The sequence below is a fragment of the Hyla sarda genome (assembly GCF_029499605.1).
Source record: "Hyla sarda isolate aHylSar1 chromosome 1 unlocalized genomic scaffold, aHylSar1.hap1 SUPER_1_unloc_5, whole genome shotgun sequence".
Classification (NCBI taxonomy): Eukaryota; Metazoa; Chordata; class Amphibia; order Anura; family Hylidae; genus Hyla; species Hyla sarda.
Window position 1 is genome coordinate 467,406 of NW_026607591.1, and position 17,313 is coordinate 484,718.

At 44.0% G+C, this 17,313-nt stretch overlaps 2 protein-coding genes across 3 annotated transcripts in view; one reads left to right on the forward strand and one right to left on the reverse strand.

The window, feature by feature from the left end:
* Nucleotides 1-17,313, forward strand: part of LOC130298217 (oocyte zinc finger protein XlCOF22-like) — a 300,794-nt gene that overhangs the window by 213,601 nt on the left and 69,880 nt on the right. The gene's annotated exons all lie outside the window — the stretch shown is intronic.
* The window catches only part of LOC130298216 (zinc finger protein 84-like), a 111,191-nt gene that overhangs the window by 33,423 nt on the left and 60,455 nt on the right, over nt 1-17,313 (reverse strand). Inside the window, exons 1-2 of one of the 2 annotated variants that reach the window (XM_056551129.1) lie at nt 9,741-9,858; nt 8,704-9,657 (exon numbers count right to left, since the gene is read on the reverse strand). In XM_056551129.1, the coding sequence (XP_056407104.1) occupies nt 8,704-9,657; nt 9,741-9,828 (1,042 nt within the window). In that variant the 5' untranslated portion in view covers nt 9,829-9,858. Of the gene's footprint in view, nt 1-167; nt 3,198-8,703; nt 9,658-9,740; nt 9,859-17,313 lie in introns of those variants that run through there. The other variant, XM_056551130.1, reaches the window with a different exon arrangement.

Sequence of the window (17,313 nt, forward strand, 5' to 3'; positions counted from 1 at the left end):
AGATTTAAGAACCTTTTTCCTTCCAATCCGCGACATATATGGGAATTTACGAGCGTGTAACTGGGTCTTCAATCCGTGTAATAATGGCGCAAAGTGTGAAGTAAAGAGATCTTGTACCAGATGTGATCAGATCTCTAGGTATTTTATACCCCGGGGAGGACAAAGAAAAGGAAAAGAATTACACCGATGTTTACTGAACCCGGGGGACGCTGACATATTGACGACTTCTCATATAGAAAAATGGATTTTAAGATTTGAGACCGAAAATAGACGTCAAGACGGGAAACGCTGGTCTAGGGTTTGTGATAAATAAAAGTATCTGCAGCGTCTTATGTTCAGAAGAGACGATCTTCAAGGGAGACGCGCGGATCCTGTCTGATGCCTTGAATTAAAGTCTCTATAATCATAATGAGAAGGGGGCGGGGACAACACTGACGCGTTACATTCCCTATATACAACGTCAGGGACAATATTACATTTATTATAAGTCAAAAAAATAAAGGGAACACTTAAACAACACAATGTAACTCCTAGTCAATGACACTTCTGTGAAATCACACTGTCCACTCAGGAAGCAACACTGATTGACAATTAATTTCACATGCTGTTGTGCAAATGGAACAGACAACAGGTGGAAATTATAGGCAATTAGCACCCCCAATAAAGGAGTGGTTCTGCAGGTGGTGACCACAGACCACTTTTCAGTTCATATGCTTCCTGGCTGATGTTTTGGTCACTTTTGAATGCTGGCAGTGCTTTCTCTCTAGTGGTAGTATGAGACGGAGTCTACAACCCACACAAGTGGCTCAGGTATTGCAGCTCATCCAGGATGGCACATCATTGCGAACTGTAGCAAGAAGGTTTGCTGTGTCTGTCAGTGTAGTGTCCAGAGCATGGAGGCGCTACCAGGAGACAGGCCAGTACATCAGGAGATGTGGAGGAGGACGTAGAAGGGCAACAACCCAGAAGCATGGCTGCTACCTCCGCCTTTGTGCAAGGAGGAGCAGGAGGAGCACTGCCAGAGCCCTGCAAAAAGACCTCCAGCAGGCCACAAATGTGCATGTGTCCACTCAATCGGTCAGAAACAGATACATAAGGGTGGTATGAGGGCCTGACGTCCACAGGTGGGGGTTGTGCTTACAGCCCAACACCGTGCAGGATGTTTGGCATTTGCCAGAGAACAACAAGATTGTCAAATTCCCCACTGGTGCCCTGTGCTCTTCACAGATGAAAGCAGGTTCACACTGAGCACATGTGACAGACGTGGAGAATATTCTGCTGCCTGCAACATCCTCCAGCATGACCGGTTTGGCGGTGGGTCAGTAATGGTGTGGGGTGGCATTTCTTTGGTGGCCGCACAGCCCTCCATGTTCTTGCCAGAGGTAGCCTGACTGCCATTAGGTACCGAGATGAGATCCTCAGACCCCTTGTGAGACCATATGCTGGTGCGGTTGGCCCTGGGTTCCTCCTAATACAAAACAATGCTAGACCTCATGTGGCTGGAGTGTGTCAGCAGTATCTACAAGAGGAAGGCATTGATGCTATGGACTGGCCGCTCGTTCCCCTGAATCCGATTGAGCAGTTGTGGGACGTCTCGCTCCATCCACCACAGACTGTCCAGGAGTGGGTGGATGCTTTAGTCCAGGTCTGGGAGGACATCTCTCAGGAGACCATCCTCCACCTCATCAGGAGCATGTCCAGGCGTTGTAGGGAGGTCATACGGGCACGTGGAGGCCATACACACTACTGAGCCTCATTGTGACTTGTATTAAGGACATTACATAAAGTTGGATCAGCCTGTAGTGGGGTTTTCCACTGTGATTTTGAGTGTGACTCCATATCCAGACCTCCATGGGTTGATACATTTGATTTCCATTGATATTTTTTGTGAGATTTTGTTGTCAGCGCATTCAACGATGTAAAGACGAAAGTATTTCATACAATAAGTTCATTCATTCAGATCTAGGATCTGTTATCTTAGTGTTCCCTTTATTTTTTTGAGCAGTATAATATAGAGAACTTCTTTAAAATTGATATCAAGTTTGGAGATGAAGCATATATTGTATAAATATATATAAGTATGTATTATTGTCAACTATCCTATGTACATGGTTAATATATAGATGTGTTATTTGCATTATTTTTTGCTCTGCTTCATGTTCTCCCCTGTGTTAGAACATGAAAATGGCTTCTCTCCTGTGTGAGTTTTTCGATGTACAACAAGGTCTGATTTGCGAGTAAAACATTTGCCACATTCTGAACATAAAAATGGCTTATCCCCTGTGTGAGTTATTTGATGGTTAACAAGAATTGATTTTTGAGCAAAACATTTCCCACATTCTGCGCAAGAAAATGGCTTCTCTCCTGAGTGAGTTTTTCTATGTACAACAAGGTCTGATTTCTGAGCAAAACATTTCCCACATTCTGAACATGAAAATGGCTTTTCTCCTGTGTGAGTTCTTTGATGTAAAACAAGGTCTGATTTCTGAGTAAAACATTTCACACATTCTGAACATGGAAATGGCTTCTCCCCTGTGTGAGTTCTTTGATGTTTAATAAGATCTGATTTCTGAGCAAAACATTTCCCACATTCTGAACATGAAAATGGCTTCTCTCCTGTGTGAGTTCTTTGATGTAAAACAAGGTCTGATTTCTGAGTAAAACATTTCCCACATTCTGAACATGAAAATGGCTTCTCTCCTGTGTGAGTTCTTTGATGTACAACAAGACCTGATTTATAATTAAAACATTTCCCACATTCTGAACATGAAAATGGCTTCTCTCCTGTGTGAGTTCTTTCATGTACAACAAGACATGATTTAAAAGCAAAACATTTTCCACATTCTGAACATGAAAATGGCTTCTCTCCTGTGTGATTTCTTTGATGTACAACAAGGTCTAATTTATAAGTAAAACATTTCCCACATTCTGAACATGAAAATGGCTTCTCTCCTGTGTGAGTTCTTTGATGTACAACAAGGTATGATTTCTGAGTAAAACATTTCCCACATTCTGAACATGGAAATGGCTTCTCTCCTGTGTGAGTTCTTTGATGGCGAACAAGACCTTGTTTCCCAGTAAAACATTTCTCACATTGTGGACATGAAAACGGCTTCTCTCCTTTGTAGCTTCTCTTGTGTCTCACAAGATTTGATTTCTTGGTAAAACACTTTCCACATTCTGAACATGAATATGGCCTTTCCTTTGCACAATCTTTCTGATGTCCAACACCCCTTCTGTGACCTTTATTTTGCTGAACATCCTGTGATGACTGAGAAGACAGGACCTGTATATAAGGATGAGATGACAGATCTTGGCTGTGAAGGGCTGAGGGTGTATCTGGGATAATGGAATGTTCTTCATATGTATCTTGTGTGATATCATCATCTGCTTTATAATCTAAAGATATAAGATTCTCCTCTGATCTCCTGCTACAAGAATCTGCAGAGAATAACACAGATTTTATTATCAGTATTAACCCTTTAACAACCCAGGACATTTTTGCATTTCTAAGCAATAGTACTTTGTAAAGATTTACTGCAAAACTGAAGAAAGATAGTTGCTATGATAGCGGAGCAGCCATACAACAGTGGTGTCAAACTGTGGCCCTACAGATGTTGCAAACCTTCAACTCCCAGCATGCCTGGACACCAAAGGTCTGTCTGCCTCCTCTAGAGGATGCACAATGTCCCCAAAGGTAAATCAAGGCTTCCCTCTGAAGTTTTGCAACATCTGGAGGGCCACAGGTTGACACCCCTGCCTTACACGGAGCAGGGACACCCGTCTTTGACAATCATGTGGACACAGCCTCAGGGAAAATCACTGCTATGGGGCCCGGTCAGGGACCAAATGACCGTGTCCCCCAATCCACCTGACCCCGCAGGTTATAATGGGGCAGTCATCCAAACCGCTCCCCTTTATAATCCTCATGCCAGCCAGAGAATTCAGGCAAAGGATAGGGGATACGTTATAGATCATGGGGGTCCGACCCTTGGGACTCCCTGCGATCTCCTGAATCGGGCCCTGACAGTCTCCTTGAAGGGGGCGGACCAACCCTGCATGGAGCGCGGCGGCCGACACTCCCCCTTCATATATCCCATAGAGATATATGGAGGGGGTGTGTCGGCCGCGGCATCCTGTGGGGGTCAGAACGGCCGCTTCCAGTAGACTGCCGGGGCCCCGTTCAGGAGATCACAAGGGTCCGATCTATAACCGATCCCCTATCCTGTCTAGGCAGACAGTATCACATTTTTGTCTTTTGTCTATTAATGTGAATAGAAAGACTTATGTCCTAATAAAGTTAGTGAAATTTTCCTGGAACCAAGTTAAAAGAGGAACCTTTATTTTTTATGATTTTCGCTCTCGGCTCGCCAGCCACACCTATACCTCCATTTGGACCCACACAAGTGACCCGAACCGGAACATTTCTGTATCAGAGGGAAAGAATAAAGGGATTTAAAGGGGTACTCTACTGCTAGACATCTTATCCCTTATCTAAAGTATGGGGGATAAGATGTCTGATCGCGGGGGTCTGGCTGCTCGGGCCCCCCAGGATCTCCCGCAGCACAGGGCGTTCTAAAATAAACTCCAGTGACGTCACGACCACGCCCCATCGTGATGGCGCATCCCCTCCATTCATGTGTATCGGAGGGGGCGTGTAATCTGACACGCCCCCTCCAATAGACACGAATAGAGGGGGCATGAAAATGACATCACAAGGGGCCGTGGCTGTGACATTATGATCACGGCCTCTGGCTCCGAGCGTTCTGAACAAAAAGTTAAAAACACTGAAGCACCGAAGTACCCCTTTAACCCCTTAATGACCAAGCACATTTTCACCTCAAGGACCAGGCCAATTTTATTTTTGCGTGTTCGTTTTTTCCTCCTTGCCTTCTAAAATCCATAACTCCTTTATATTTCCATCTGCAGACCCATATAAGGGCTTGTTTTATGCGTGACCAATTGCACTTTGTAATGAAACCTCTAATTTTACCATAAAATGTACGGCAAACCCCCCCAAAAAAAAATTTAGGGAGGAAATTTCAATGAAAACCAAAATTTTGCACATTTTGGAAGGTTTTGTTTTCATGCTGTACACTTTATGGTAAAAATTATAGGTGTTCTTTATTCTGTCGGTCAATACGATTAAAATGATACCCATGGGTAGATACTTATATTTTTGTACCGCTTAAAAAAAATCTAAAACTTTTTGTACAAAATCAGTAATCTAAAATCGCCCTATTTTGACCACCTATAACTTTTTCATTTTTCCATATATGGGGCGGTATGAGGGCTCATTTTTTGTGCCGTCATCTGTACTTTTTTTAGATACCACATTTGCATATATAAAACTTTTAGATCATTTATTATTATTTTTTTTAATAAAATGTGACAAAAAAGCAGGATTTGTGGACTTTTAAAATTTTTTACATTTACGCCATTCACCGTACGGGATCATTAACATTATATTTTGATAGTTCGAACATTTACACACACGGCGATACCAAATATGTTTATTAAAAAAAGTTTTATGCTTTTTGGGGGTAAAATAGGAAAAACTGACAATTTTCATTTTTATTGGGGTTGGCGATTTTTCCCTTTTTTTTTACTTTTTATTTTTACATGTTTCAACTTTTTTTTTTTTTACACTTTTTATGTCCCCATAGGAGACTATCTATAGCAATCATTTGATTGCTAATACTGTGCAGTGCTATGCATAGGACACAGCACTGATCAGTATTATCGGTGATCCTCTGCTCGATCGCAGACCAGAGCAGAAGACCCCGGGAGACAGCCGGAGCTAGGTAAGGGGACCTCCGGCTGTCATGCTGGATGAACGGATCCCCGCGGCAGCGCTGCGGGCAATCCGATCATCCAATCAGTATTGATCATGGCATCTGAGGGGTTAATGGCGGACATCTGCGCGATCGCCTAGTCACAGAATCCTGTGGGGATAAATGTTTGATCACGCGGGGTCCCGTTTGTGTATCCCCGGCTCTCCCATAGAGATTCATGGAGAGACATGTCGGGCACATCTTGGTGCGGTGGTCGACAGTAATCCCTGCACGGAGCGGAGGTCACCTGTGCCTGGAGAGATCTGGGATGCTGGGCAGGAGATCACGGGAGTCTAGGCAGTCGGACCCCTCACGATCAATCACGTATCCCCTCTCCTCAGGATTCTTAGGAAGGTACCAGCGCCATCTTGTGTAGCGGTGCGGGATAAGTTTGCAGCTTCTTTGTTGCTGACTGACCCCTGGTAGGACCCATATCTGGGCTAAGTGAACTAAGGCTTTTCGGGATCTTTGGGGCAGAAGAAAGTGTCCAGGACAATTAAAGACATGGAATCTATGCAGAGTTACTACAACGAGTCCGCTCAGCGTACAAAAGGGAAGAGAACGACTCCAGGAAGACGTCACCTGTTAGTCACTGCTGGTATCTACTGCTATATGGTCTCTATATGGAGGAATATTATTCTGTATATAATGTGTTTCATAAACAGTATGGCGGTATTATTCAGTCACTATGTAGTGGTGATGGTATCAAGTCAACTGCTATAGAGTCAATATAGCGGGGGAGGGGATAGTATTTGCCCTGAAGTCCCAAAGATTCTAGTTACACCAATACTTCCCGAAAATATTATTGCAGCCGGTGACTGAATAGAATCTATGACCCTTCTCTGTATTTAGTGGTTACTACTCACCTGGGCGGTTACCTGTAGGTATGTCCTCCTTATACTGCTCATCACCACTCACATCTGTGACTTATTCTACTTTTACTATTATGTGTGTAGTATTAATATAGATTAGATCTTTCCCTGTAGGAATGTCCTCCTTATACTGCTAATCACTGCTCAAATCTGTCTCTTCTTCTTCCTCATTTATATCTGTAGTATTAATATATATCAGATCTTACCCTGTAGGAATATCCTCCTTATACTGTTCATCACTGCTCACATCTGGCTCAAAGTGAGAATGTTGAGCTCTTATTGTTTGGATAGAATTATTTCAAATTCAGTGGAAAAAAAATAGCAATTAGCTTTTTTTTTCCACAAATTCTTTATTTGTGGGACATCATTTTGGTAAGTTGCTTTTGAAATGGAGGAAATGCGCCCCACATCATGCTGTTTGTCCCGGGCTGGGCAGTACCCCTACTTAGGCCATATCTGGTTGCCTGACAGCCTGGTAGGGCCAAGAAGGAGAGGAGCCCCCTTTGGCCATCAGGACATCATTATATGAATTATAGACCCCACTCCATGCCTGCAAAGGATCGGAGCTGTCAGAACAATACCGCACCCCCACAAGTGTATTGTCTGGACCAGGGAGCGCTCTGATTGGTCCTTGGTCTTCTAGCAGTGACGCGCGGCTGTCTGTGACAGTTATAGTTCCTGATGGATATATCCGCCATGTTGTGGGAATAATCATCCACTCATGGTGAATATATCCATCACTGGGCGTTTGGGTGATCGTCCCCATTCATACAGCATTTCTGCAGTATCGGTGTCCGCTGTCATGTCAGAAAAGGGATCCAATGTATACTGGACCCGTCTCATTCAGAAATGACTGGAGCTGCTACAGTATATGTCAGAATCATTATTATTGACGTGATGCTGACGGATACCTGTAACATAACGCTGAAACGCAGTATGAACGGGACGCAGTGTAAGGTCACATAGAGCGCAGAGTATTTCACACCGCGGATGCCCCCGGCAGTCACAAGGGCGAGATCACTGCTGCGGCTGGGTAGCTCAGTGTGTCCGCTCATGACTGCCGGTGGGAAATCCAACGCTATGAGTGGACACACAAAGATACCCAGCCGCAGCAGGGAGCTCACTATTGTGACTGCTGCCGGGCATCCGCAGCATGTAATATGGGATGTGCGCCGTGTAATCCTACACATTATGCATTTTTATTTTTCATTTATTTAATAAATGTATTTTTTATTTTCTTTAAAAAATTTTTTACACGGTTCCGGCAATGCAGCAGGCCCCTGCCTGTCGGGGATTACACACAGCACCCCGCGGTCGTGCTGCGGGGTGCTGCAGGGAAGACAGAGGGAGCTCCCTCCATCAAAACACTTACAGCCCGCGATCACTGTAAGGGTTAAACTGCTGGGACCAAAGTTTACTTAGGTCCCGGCAATGCGGCAGGGTCCTGGCTGTGTGTTACAGCCGAGTCCCTGCCATGATCTTGTGGGTACACTGGACAGTACCCACAAGAACCATGGACGTGTATATTCGTCCAGGTGCTGGAACGTGCATCCCCCTGGACATGTATACTCGTCCATGGTCGTTATGGTGTTAACGGAAAACTCTAGTACTTGAGTACTTATCCCCTAGCCACAGAATCCTGTGGGGATAAATGTCTGATTGTGAGGGGTCCGACCACTGAGACCCCCGTGATTTCCTGCCTGGCATCCCGTTTCTATTTCTCCGGCTCTCCCATAGAGATTTATAGAGAGGCATGTCGGGCACCTCTTCATGCAGTGGTTGACAGTAATCCCTGCACGGAGCGGAGGTCACTTGTGCCCAGAGGAGCTGGGAGGCCCCAGCCTGACATATGTTTTGGGGGAGGGGGATGGTATTCCAAAATTTGGCCTGTAGTCCCAGAGATTCTAGTTACACCAATACTTCCCCCAAAATATTATTGTAGCCAGTGACTGAATAGAATCTGTGACCCTTCTCTGTATTTAGTGATCACTACTTACCTGGGTGGTTACCTGTAGAAATGTCCTTAAACTGCTCATCACCGCTCACATCTGTCTCTTCTGCTTTTACTATTATGTCTGGAGCATTATTATAGATCAGATCTTTTTCTGTAGAAATGTCCTCCTTATACTGCTCATCAATGCTCACATCTGTCTCTTCTTCCTTTATGTCTGTAGCATTATTATAGATCAGATCTTTCCCTGTAGGAATGTCCACCTTATACTGCTCATTACCGCTCACATCTGTCTCTTCTTCTTCTTTTATGTATGTAGCATTATTATAGATCACATCTTTCCCTGTAGGAATGTCCTCCTTATACTGCTCATCACTACGTACATCTGTCTCTTGTTCTTCTTCCTTTATGTCTGTAGCATTAATATAGATCAGATCTTTCTCAGTAGGAATGTTCTCCTTATACTGCTCATCACCGCTCACATATGTCTCTTGTTCTTCCTTTATGTCTATAGTATTAATATAGATCAGATCTTTTCCTGTAGAAATGACCTCCTTATACTGGTCATCACCGCTCACATCTGTCTCTTCTTCTACTTCCTTTATGTCTGTAGCATTAATATAAAAGAGATCTTTCCCTGTAGGAATGTCCTCCTTATACTGCTCATCACCGCTCACATCTGTCTCTTCTTCCTTTATGTCTGTAGCATTAATATAGATGAGATCTTTCCCTGTAGTAATGTCCTCCTTATACTGCTCATCACCGCTCACATCTGTCTCTTCTTCTACTTCCTTTATGTCTGTAGCATTAATATAAAAGAGATCTTTCCCTGTAGGAATGTCCTCCTTATACTGCTCATCACCGCTCACATCTGTCTCTTCTTCCTTTATGTCTGTAGCCTTAATATAGATCAGATCTTTCCCTGTAGTAATGTCCTTCATATTCTGTTCATCAAGAGGACAGGGACACCTCTCTGGTGCTGTTCTCTTACTGGATCTGACTGTAGGGAACACATACAGAGACTGAATTCATTCTTTACATACAAATAATGAGAGGACGTGTGTATATAGTCATGTCTATTACCTGGTGATGTGAGGGGCTGCTGATCCTCCATCATGACCTGATCCTTGTACTGATCCTTGTGTCCTTCTACATACTCCCACTCCTCCATGGAGAAATAGACCGCCACGTCCTGACACCTTATAGGAACCTGTATTGTGAATAAACATTTAATTCTATACAATTCCAGGATGTTATATGGAGACATTTGAGGGGATATTCCTGCACATGATTTATCTTCTTGCTCTCGGATGATGAGGTGAATGCTTGTCGGGGCAGATCCTCTATATTATGGTCACATGTCCCGAACTGACCGCAAGTCTGATGATCCAGCTGTCAGTTCAGGTCATTATACCCAAAGCGCCCGTCCCATGGAGTGTAAGGAGTTAAGTGATATTTCATAGTATCACTGCTCCCCTCCCCCGGGACTATATAGATGGCTGCTTACTGTCTGGCCCCTAAGGATAGAATTGGCAGTGCTGTGTGCCACTTAACCCTAGCTAGACTGGTTGTTCTTATCCCAGCGAGTAGAAGGGACAATAAGCAGCTGTCTGTATAGTGTGTGGCCACAAAAAAGTTCAGTGTCAATGCATCACCACCATTTAACTCCTTCATGGCTGACTGGGCAGGAGGTATATAATGTATAGCCATGGGCCCAGCTCCGAAGCAGGAGATGCATCAAATCTGGCATATCTTCTGCTCTTGTGCAGGAAACCCCTTTCAGAGCAGGGACTCCTGTCATTAAAGTGATAAGATTTGGAGGGGAGGGAGGCCGCTGCCAGTCTATGACGCACAGTCAGGAGTTCAGCTCGATTCATAGCCCCTAGGTCCTACCTGCTATCAGCATCTGGGACTCATTGCTAATGCTGGACATCACCAATGCCAAAAATCTATTTCCGGTAGCTCAGTGGAGCTGATAAGGACACCCACAGTGAAATAGCGGGGTCCTGGTCAGCTGAGAGAACGGGTGGAGGTCCCTAACCTCGCTCCACGCTGTCTGAACGACGCTCCAATCCTGCAGGCAGCCTCAGCATCACAGCATTGATCAGTGTATGTAATCTATAGATTCCATGTAATAGTCTACTACAGGGACTAAAAAACTGGGAATAAGGTAAAAAGAACATTAACTTAATGTGAATAAGCCCCTCCCCTAATAAACGATTAATTCTTCCCCATTTACCAATTTTTTTTAAATAAAATTATGTAAACAAAAAATAAATCTAAACATATGTGTAACCGCACGGTCAATGGCGTAAACGTAATAAAATACAACTTCATGGTCCAAAAGAAAAGTCTTAAAAAGCGATCAAAGAGTCTCATCAAAATTAGTTGAAATTACAGATCACGGCGCAAAAAATGACTTTCATACATCCCCGTATACGGAATAATAAGAGAGTTATAGGGGACAAGGTAGGACAATCTGATACAGACTTATTTTTGTACAAAAAGTTTGAATTTTTTTCATCTTTTAAAAGTGTTAAAATAAAACCTATATAAATCATTTATCATTGTAATCGTTGGGACCTACAGAATAAAGGGAATTATTACCATAATGTGCACTGCGTCCAAACAGAAGAACCCAGATTTTAAAAATAGTTTTTTTTTGGCCCTTGTTGTAGATTTTGAGGTAAAATTACAGAGCACTAATCTGTGGTGCAAAAAACAACAACAAGACTCAGATGGGTTTGTTAAGAGGAAATTACAATCATTATGGCTATTAGTAGACGAGGAGGAAAACATTAAAAAGAGAAATCGCTGTGTCCTTAAGGGGTTAAAACTCAAAACTGCCGGGTCCAGAAAGGGTTAATAGTACAAAAAACATCTAACAGCCTCCACATGTGACCACACACATACCTCCACCTGCAGACTGTACAGGAGCAGTGTGCTTATAGGACCTGCATGATGTCACCTTCATGTGATCACTTGGAGGAGGAGTCACATGATCAGGGGCTGCTGCTCTAGCCTCATCTGCTCAGTGTATGCAGGACTCTGCAGTCACATGACCATTATCACAGGTCCTTCAATCACAATCTCTTCTATGCCGCACTGAGTTCCGCCCACTCCTGTCACATGATCCTCCCCACAGGTCCTTCAGCCCCAGTCACATCTATACTGCTAAACTTTGCCCCCAAATGTACTGGTCACATGATTGTGACATCATCACAGGTCCTACACCTCCAGCATGTAGCAGATACAGAGCAGGTCCTGGTGGGGCAGTCACTGCTGTTGTGTTGTGTGTGGAGATCTCTCAGAGCAGCAGCCCCTGATCATGTGACTCCTCCTCCATGTGACTGATCACATGACGGTGACATCATCGCAGGTCCTGTAAGCACACGGCTCCTCTACAGATACAGATATGTGTGTGCGGTCACCATCAGATCAGGATTATTGGGGATGATTATTATTAACCCTTAAGGACACGATGTATATTTACATTCTGTGCCCCATATGGGACTTTGAGGTGAGCTCAGGAGCTATAAGCAGCCAGGACTCACCACTAATCGCCATTAACCCTTAAGATTGCATTATGAAAGTCGATTGCAGGATCTAAAATGAGTAAAATGCAGTTGTTGGGGGGCGGAGTCTAGATCAGCTGAGATGACGGCCGGAGGGCCCCTTACCATGCTCTGTGCTCAGATCGGTGCTCTAAGTATACAGACACCTCCACAGCCTGTATAAGCCGAGCACCGATAACACTGATCACTATTGAAAGGATCTGCAACTCCTCACTATATACCCCTGGCATATAGTGCCTTAGTTCTACCTTGGTTTGTGTCACCTTCTCTGGTACCAGGAGAGTCTATCCCTCATAGGAAAAGATAACAGACAAGTAGATATGGCGAACACACTCTGACTTTATTGCATTAAGCATCAGTATAAAAAGGGAATAAGGGCGTATTTACATTGACCAATAAAAATGTGGCCACGAGCAAAAAGCGTATTTACATTGACCAATAAAAATGTGGCCACGAGCAAAAAGCGTATTTACATTGACCAATAAAAATGTGGACACCTCTAAAAGGTGATATAATTGTTTTGATTTGACACACTTCTTCCCAGGGTACATAGCGCCAATTAACAGATAGTGAAATTCTTTAGCAAGTATCTTATTAGAAACGACCTTGAGGAGACTGAGAACGAGAAGAAGGAGATAAGAAAGAAAGAGAATAAAACAATAATAAAGGAGAACTCTAGTGCAGCCTTTCACTAACTACAACTCACAGCATGCCCTGCTACAACCTTTCACTAACTACAACTCACAGCATGCCCTGATACAACCTTTCACTAACTACAACTCACAGCATGCCCTGCTACAACCTTTCACTAACTACAACTCCCAGCATGCCCTGCTACAACCTTTCACTAACTACAACTCACAGCATGCCCTGATACAACCTTTCACTAACTACAACTCACAGCATGCCCTGATACAACCTTTCACTAACTACAACTCACAGCATGCCCTGATACAACCTTTCACTAACTACAACTCACAGCATGCCCTGATACAACCTTTCACTAACTACAACTCACAGCATGCCCTGCTACAACCTTTCACTAACTACAACTCACAGCATGCCCTGATACAACCTTTCACTAACTACAACTCACAGCATGCCCTGATACAACCTTTCACTAACTACAACTCACAGCATGCCCTGCTACAACCTTTCACTAACTACAACTCACAGCATGCCCTGATACAACCTTTCACTAACTACAACTCACAGCATGCCCTGATACAACCTTTCACTAACTACAACTCACAGCATGCCCTGATACAACCTTTCACTAACTACAACTCACAGCATGCCCTGATACAACCTTTCACTAACTACAACTCACAGCATGCCCTGATACAACCTTTCACTAACTACAACTCACAGCATGCCCTGATACAACCTTTCACTAACTACAACTCACAGCATGCCCTGATACAACCTTTCACTAACTACAACTCACAGCATGCCCTGATACAACCTTTCACTAACTACAACTCACAGCATGCCCTGATACAACCTTTCACTAACTACAACTCACAGCATGCCCTGCTACAACCTTTCACTAACTACAACTCACAGCATGCCCTGGTACAACCTTTCACTAACTACAACTCACAGCATGCCCTGATACAACCTTTCACTAACTACAACTCACAGCATGCCCTGATACAACCTTTCACTAACTACAACTCACAGCATGCCCTGATACAACCTTTCACTAACTACAACTCACAGCATGCCCTGCTACAACCTTTCACTAACTACAACTCACAGCATGCCCTGATACAACCTTTCACTAACTACAACTCACAGCATGCCCTGATACAACCTTTCACTAACTACAACTCACAGCATGCCCTGCTACAACCTTTCACTAACTACAACTCACAGCATGCCCTGATACAACCTTTCACTAACTACAACTCACAGCATGCCCTGATACAACCTTTCACTAACTACAACTCACAGCATGCCCTGATACAACCTTTCACTAACTACAACTCACAGCATGCCCTGATACAACCTTTCACTAACTACAACTCACAGCATGCCCTGATACAACCTTTCACTAACTACAACTCACAGCATGCCCTGCTACAACCTTTCACTAACTACAACTCACAGCATGCCCTGATACAACCTTTCACTAACTACAACTCACAGCATGCCCTGATACAACCTTTCACTAACTACAACTCACAGCATGCCCTGATACAACCTTTCACTAACTACAACTCACAGCATGCCCTGGTACAACCTTTCACTAACTACAACTCACAGCATGCCCTGGTACAACCTTTCACTAACTACAACTCACAGCATGCCCTGATACAACCTTTTACTAACTACAACTCACAGCATGCCCTGCTACAACCTTTCACTAACTACAACTCACAGCATGCCCTGATACAACCTTTTACTAACTACAACTCACAGCATGCCCTGATACAACCTTTCACTAACTACAACTCACAGCATGCCCTGATACAACCTTTCACTAACTACAACTCACAGCATGCCCTGATACAACCTTTCACTAACTACAACTCACAGCATGCCCTGATACAACCTTTCACTAACTACAACTCACAGCATGCCCTGATACAACCTTTCACTAACTACAACTCACAGCATGCCCTGGTACAACCTTTCACTAACTACAACTCACAGCATGCCCTGATACAACCTTTCAACTATGGCAGAGCGTTACTCAGGGTTTGTAATAGAAGCCCCTCCCCTAATAAGTTTATATCTCATTTTTGTAATAAAATAATGTAGGTGGGCGTGGCTTAGACATGGCGCTGTACGGTTGTTTCTCTAGGGAGCGCCGTGCCGACCAGCGGTTGTTTCCTGATTTCCTGCCTATACTGCCCCCCAGGGATGTCTGGATGGTGAAGGTATCAGGTCACTTACCCGCCCATCCTGTCACCTGGTCAGTCTCTTTTCTCCGGGTATCAGCCACTTCTTCCATACAGGACTATGTAAGCGTCAGGTTTTTTAAGTTTCTCCCGCGCCCCTATTATTACTATAGACAGTGTTTCCAAACCAGCGTGCCTCCAGCTGTTGTAACACTACAACTCCCAGCATGCCCTGACAGCCAAATGCTGTAACAGCTGGAGGCACCCTGCTTGGGAAACACTGACTCCGGTGGTGGCCCAGACCCTGCGTGTGTAACGGTATATGATGCTCGGCCTCTGCTGCAGGTAATAGCAGGTTCTTCCGGGGGGACATATCACAATTCACATAAAATCCTGATGTAATTGTGATGTATATTGTGCCCCCTAGTGGACACATTTCACTATTCTTCATTGGACAATGTCATATTGAATCCCTCTATTCTTCTCCCTGCTCTGATGAAGACGTTCTGAATACACCGCAGCCTCAGAGATTAGGAGAAATGGATTCACAACGTCTTCAGCAGAGCAGGGAGAGCGACCTCAGAAGACCTGGAGGACCAGAGCGCCACCACTGGACGGGAGAGGGGAGTGCGCTCTAGTCTCTTATTTTACAGCCCTCGGACAATGGATTTTGTTTTATAGAGAAATCTGAAAACTCCTATAATGTCTCCTCAGATGTTTCCCCAGATTATCTCCAGGAAATGGATTTTATTTCTCCATAGAATCTGGTGCGGTTTATCATCGTCTCCTCTTCTTCCCTTCAGGTTTCTCCAATCCAGGATCCTCTGCTGATATCTTCTATATAAGAGAATTCTCCTGGATGACCCATCAACCATGGAGAGAGACAGGAACAAGATGGCCGACAGGATCATAAACCTCACCATACATATACTCTTCCGGCTTACTGGAGAGGTGAGGGATTCTGGGAGTGATGTCACATGACCTCATTCTTATCTATGTAATAACAGATGGATATGACTGGAGAGGTGAGGGATCCTGGGAGTGATGTCACATGACCTCATTCTTATCTATATAATAACAGATGGATATGACTGGAGAGGTGAGGGATTCTGGGAGTGATGTCACATGACCTCATTCTTATCTATATAATAACAGATGGATATGACTGGAGAGGTGAGGGATTCTGGGAGTGATGTCACATCTATGTAATAACAGATGGATATGACTGGAGAGGTGAGGGATTCTGGGAGTGATGTCACATGACCTCATTCTTATCTATGGAATAACAGATGGATATGACTGGAGAGGTGAGGGATTCTGGGAGTGATGTCACATGACCTCATTCTTATCTATGGAATAACAGATGGATATGACTGGAGAGGTGAGGGATTCTGGGAGTGATGTCACATGACCTCATTCTTATCTATGTAATAACAGATGTATATGACTGGAGAGGTGAGGGATTCTGGGAGTGATGTCACATAACCTCATTTTTATCTATGTAATAGATGGCTATGACTGGAGAGGTGAGGGATTCTGGGAGTGATGGCACATGACCTCATTCTTATCTATGTAATAGATGGATATGACTGGAGAGGTGAGGGATTCTGGGAGTGATGTCACATGACCTCATTCTTATCTATGTAATAACAGATGGATATGACTGGAGAGGTGAGGGATTGTGGGAGTGATGTCACATGACCTCATTCTTATCTATGTAATAACAGATGGATATGATTGGAGAGGTGAGGGATTCTGGGAGTGATGTCACATGACCTCATTCTTATCTATGTAATAACAGATGGATATGACTGGAGAGGTGAGGGATTCTGGGAGTGATGTCACATGACCTCATTCTTATCTATGGAATAACAGATGGATATGAATGGAGAGGTGAGGGAGTCTGGGAGTGATGTCACATGACCTCATTCTTACCTATGGAATAACAGATGGATATGACTGGAGAGGTGAGGGATTCTGGGAGTGATGTCACATGACCTCATTCTTATCTATGTAATAACAGATGGATATGAATGGAGAGGTGAGGGATTCTGGGAGTGATGTCACATGACCTCATTCTTATCTATGTAATAACAGATGGATATGACTGGAGAGGTGAGGGATTCTGACAGTGATGTCACATGACCTCATTCTTATCTATGTAATAACAGATGGATATGACTGGAGAGGTGAGGGATTCTGGGAGTGATGTCACATGACCTCATTCTTATCTAT